The 4,519-nt window shown below is 42.6% G+C and overlaps 1 protein-coding gene across 1 annotated transcript; it reads left to right on the forward strand.

Annotated features, from left to right (window-relative positions):
- Positions 1 to 665: 665 nt before the first annotated feature.
- On the forward strand, positions 666 to 4,100 carry LOC131226873 (putative disease resistance protein RGA1). Its single transcript, XM_058222584.1, has 2 exons — positions 666 to 3,962; positions 4,064 to 4,100. Exons 1-2 carry the CDS (start codon positions 988 to 990, stop codon positions 4,098 to 4,100), a joined length of 3,012 nt encoding a protein of 1,003 aa, XP_058078567.1. The 5' UTR covers positions 666 to 987.
- Positions 4,101 to 4,519: the final 419 nt, after the last annotated feature.

The raw sequence follows: 4,519 nt of genomic DNA on the forward strand, positions 1-4,519 counted from the left end.
TGTTTCATCCGTGGACCGCATGGATCTGATTTTCTATTTGGACAGGCAGTGTTCTGTTAGTCAAAAGTCAAATATGGAAAAGGCAGCTGTTTTTTCAGAAAGAGTCTAAAATTGGGCCATTTTGGGCTTATGGCCCAAAAGGGAGGAGGCTGAATGCAAAAATCTCTAAAAATCTATGTCAAGGTTGACCAATCTCTTCTCATAACTAGTCTCTTCTTCTGAGAAGGATTTCTTTGAATCAAACATGGAATTCCTTCATCACTTGCAAGGTCATTAGCTGCTCGGCATGAATAGATTTTTAGATACGGGCCCACCTGAATTGGTCCTGATTGTGCCGGATGATTCCCTACTCAAAGAGATCATTTGTTCCTTTTATACATGTGTATTTTAAACCTTAGAATTTAAGCAATGCATCTAGGAGTCAGAGAGCAAAAAAATTGCACTAGTTGTCACAGTGATGTCGAAAATTCCAAGAGAGGCTGTAGATGGGATTGTTGTGATTGTTTGATCATTGAGGCTTTTGGGCTGTGGCCCATGATTTACAGGGCACATGAGATGAAGCATACATGGCTATGGTTGTACCTCGAATTGTATCCCATCACTAAACCCATGACAAAAAATAAAAAATAAAAAATACAAAAATGGGTCCCATCAAGTGACTACAATCACGGTCACCATACATCTATGGTGGAGACTGCAGTGAACACAATTTGAGGTATTCTAGCCTGAGAGCTTCCTTTCCTATTGAAATATGATCAATTAAAAGTTTCCTGCTTTCTCACGGAAACTGGCTCATCACATTGATGTTATTAAAGCAACAACATTGGCATCTTGGTGCTTTCCATTGGCTTTCTTTTATCTTTCTCTTTTTATTCCTTTTTCTACCACTTGATGGAAAATAGCATATAGGCCCACAGTTTGATTATTTTCCATTCCACATATATCACCATTTTCAGTTCTTTGACATTTTCACAGTACCAAGAAAAGATGGCAGAAGTATTTCTCTCCACTCTTGTTGAGACGATGGTGGGGAACTTGAATTCTCTACTTCTGCAACAGTTTCAAACAGCACGGAGTGTCAAGAAAGAGTTGAGGAAGCTAGAGAGCACATTGTCTACGATCCAAGCAGTACTTCAAGATGCAGAGGAGCAGCAAGTGAAGAGCCGGGCACTGAAGAATTGGCTAATGAAGCTTAAGGGTGTGGCCTATGATGCAGATGACTTGATAGATGAGTTCTTAACTGAAGCTTTTCAGCAGAAAGTGAGGACAGGGCCTGCTATGATGAATAGGGTGCGCAACTTCTTTTCTCTTCCGAACTCACTTGTACTTCGCTTGAAGATGGGGAGTAGGATAAAGGAGATTGGGGAGAGATTATGTGCAATTGCAGAGGAGAAGAAGTTCCATTTGAGAGACGGAGCTGTAGATCCGCCGGTCAATACTGAAGAGAGACTGCAAACAGACTCTTTGATTGAGTCGGAAGTTTTTGGCAGAGATGAAGATAAGAAGAAAATTGTAGAGTCGTTGATTCATGTTGTTACTCAAGAAGATGTCTCGATCATCCCCATAGTCGGTATGGGGGGCCTTGGGAAGACCACACTTGCACAATTTGCTTATAATGACAAGAGGGTAGAAGAGCATTTCGAGCTAAGGATGTGGGTTTGTGTGTCGGACAATTTCAATGTGATGAGGATAATAAAATTAATCATTGAATTAGCAACTGGCAGCAAATGTGATCTCGAAGGCATGGAATCACTGCAACGTGGCCTCCAAGAAAAGCTAAGTGGGAAGAAGTTTTTACTCGTGTTGGACGATGTGTGGGAGGAAAATCCTGAGAAGTGGAATTCACTAAAAAAATCTCTCAGAGGTGCTAGGGGTAGTAAAATCATTGATACTACCCGTAGTGATAAAGTTGCTTCAATCATGGGCACTCTCCCATCACATCATTTGCCAATATTATCAGAAGACGATTGTTGGTCTCTGTTCAGGCAACGGGCGTTTGGGCATGAAAGACAAGAACATCCAAACCTTGTAATACTCGGAAAGGAAATTGTGAAGAAGTGCCAGGGTGTTCCTTTGGCTGCGAAGTCACTCGGAAGCTTGATGTACCTTAAAACAGAGGAAAGCCAGTGGCTGTTGGTCAAAGAAAGTGAGATTTGGGATCTACCTGAAGAAGAGAATCACATTTTACCTGCCCTAAGGTTAAGTTATTATCATTTGCCATCGCATTTGAAGCAATGCTTTGCATACTGCTCATTATTTCCAAAAGATTATAGAATCAAGAAGGAGAAACTGATCCAACTTTGGATGGCCGAAGGTTTCATTCAATCATCAATCAGAAGTAACCACATGGAAAACATTGGTGGAGAGTATTTCAATAATCTATTACGGCGGTCCTTCTTTCAAGATGTTGAGAAAGACAATGATGGGAATATAGTATGGTGCAAGATGCATGACCTCATGCATGATCTTGCATGCTTTGTTGCAGGGACTGAATGCTCGATTGTGCAGGTCGAGAATGCAGAGAGCATCCATAACATGTCTCGCCGTTTGTCCTTGGAGTGTGGGAATAGCAGGAAGGTCCAAACATTCCCAAAGGCCTTAAAGAAAGTAAACCATTTGCGAACACTGCTTCTGCTTGAAGGAAGAAGTTTCAGCATCCCTCGTGATCATTTTGTACATTTTATGTGCTTCCGCGTGTTAGATTTAAGCAGATCCAGTGTTACTAAGGAGTTGTTGGTTTCAATCGGCAAGTTGAAACACTTAAGATACCTCGACCTGTCTGATACTGATATAAAATCCCTTCCTGAATCCATCAGCACCCTTCATCATCTGCAAACCTTGAGACTATTGGGGTTGAATGAACTTGCAGAGTTACCCAGGGACATGAGCAATATGACTAGCTTAAGACATCTTGAAATCAGTGAATATGATAACTTGACCCATATGCCTGCTAACATGGGAGAATTAAAGTTTCTTCAGACCTTGCCAATATTCATCATTGGTCAAGATAGAGGATGTGGTATAAAAGAGCTGCAAGACCTAAACCTTCGAGGAAGCTTGATTATTCGAAACCTCGAGAACGTGATGTGTAGAGCAGATGCACAGGAAGCAAACTTGAAGGAGAAGCCAAACCTTCATAAGTTATGCTTTTCATGGGGTTCATGGGATATTGATCTTAAGTTGGCAGGAAATGTTGAGGAAACCTTTGAAGGTCTCCGACCACATTCGAATCTCAAAAGGTTGGAGGTAAAAGGGTACGTGGGTGTCAGATTTCCGCATTGGATGACTTCTTCAAATCTGGTTAAAATCTCACTGAGAGATTGCAGAAGATGCGAACAGCTCCCCCAGCTTGGCCAATTACCATTGCTTAAGGGTCTTGTGATACAGGGAATGCATGCTGTGAAATCTATTGGGAACCATTTCTATGGTGACAATGTTGCAGAGGGATTCCCGTCACTGGAAAAACTCAGGTTGGAAGATATGCCTAATTTAGAGGAGTGGTCAGGATTCAACGGAAGAGAAGTACTCCCCTGCCTTAATGAACTATCTGTCGTCAGATGCCCAAAGTTAACAACACTTCCACGCCTTCAGTCTCTGAAAAAATTGACATTGAAAGATAGTAATGAGATGTTGTTAGGTTCAGTGGCAAACCTAACCTCGCTTTCCTACTTGAATATTGAAGATTTCAATGAGCTAAGGTCGTTGTCGGGTGGGTTGTTCCCAAATCATACCCGTCTCTTGACCCTACAAATTTGGGGATGCCCAAAGCTTGAGTCTCTGTCGGGGGAGCTTGGAAACCTTGCTGCTCTAGAGTCTCTGTCTGTTCGTTGTGATGGGCTGGTATCATTGCCGGAGGAGTTACAATACCTCACCTCTCTCCAGAATCTATATATTGAAGGGTGCGATGGTCTAACGTCCTTGAGACTACAAGGCCTGAGCTCTCTTAAACATCTTACCATTCGGTATTGTAAAAGCCTAACGAGTTTGATGGGGGGCCTGCAACACCTCACTGCCTTACAATCCTTGCACATTCATAACTGTCCGGAGCTGGCTTCTTTACCAGAGGATATGCAACACCTAATGTCCCTTCGAGAACTTAGAATCTGGCACTGTGCTAAGTTGACATGTTTGCCGGAATGGCTAAAACATGTCACAACACTGCAAAAGCTAATTATCTTGGGTTTGAAAAGTCTAACGGCTCTGCCGGAGTGGATAGGAAACCTCTCCTCGCTTCAGTTTTTGTACATTGGCTGGTGTGATAAATTGATGTGTTTGCCATCCGGGTTGCAACTCCTAACAAACCTCCAGGAACTAAGAATCAAAGGCTGTCCCCAATTAGAGAAGCGATGCGAGAAGGAGAAAGGCGAGGATTGGCACTACATAGCACACATCCCAGATATCCAGATTGGATATACCAAATCCGAATCCGAATCCGAATCCGCGAGAGGAGGCAAAGGGTGTGGTTATCTGTTGGGGTTGAAGAGGAGATAGCATCAACGCTCTCCTTCCCTCCCTTCAT

This window comes from Magnolia sinica, chromosome 15 (genome assembly GCF_029962835.1).
Source record: "Magnolia sinica isolate HGM2019 chromosome 15, MsV1, whole genome shotgun sequence".
NCBI classification, from domain to species: domain Eukaryota; kingdom Viridiplantae; phylum Streptophyta; class Magnoliopsida; order Magnoliales; family Magnoliaceae; genus Magnolia; species Magnolia sinica.

Bases quoted from the DNA above. Each gene is read 5' to 3' on its own strand.
- LOC131226873 (XM_058222584.1), top strand. From the start codon at position 988: ATGGCAGAAGTATTTCTCTCCACTCTTGTTGAGACGATGGTGGGGAAC. The intron at 3,963-4,063 runs GTATTGTAAAAG...CTTCTTTACCAG, and splicing joins CTTAAACATCTTACCATTCG to AGGATATGCAACACCTAATG.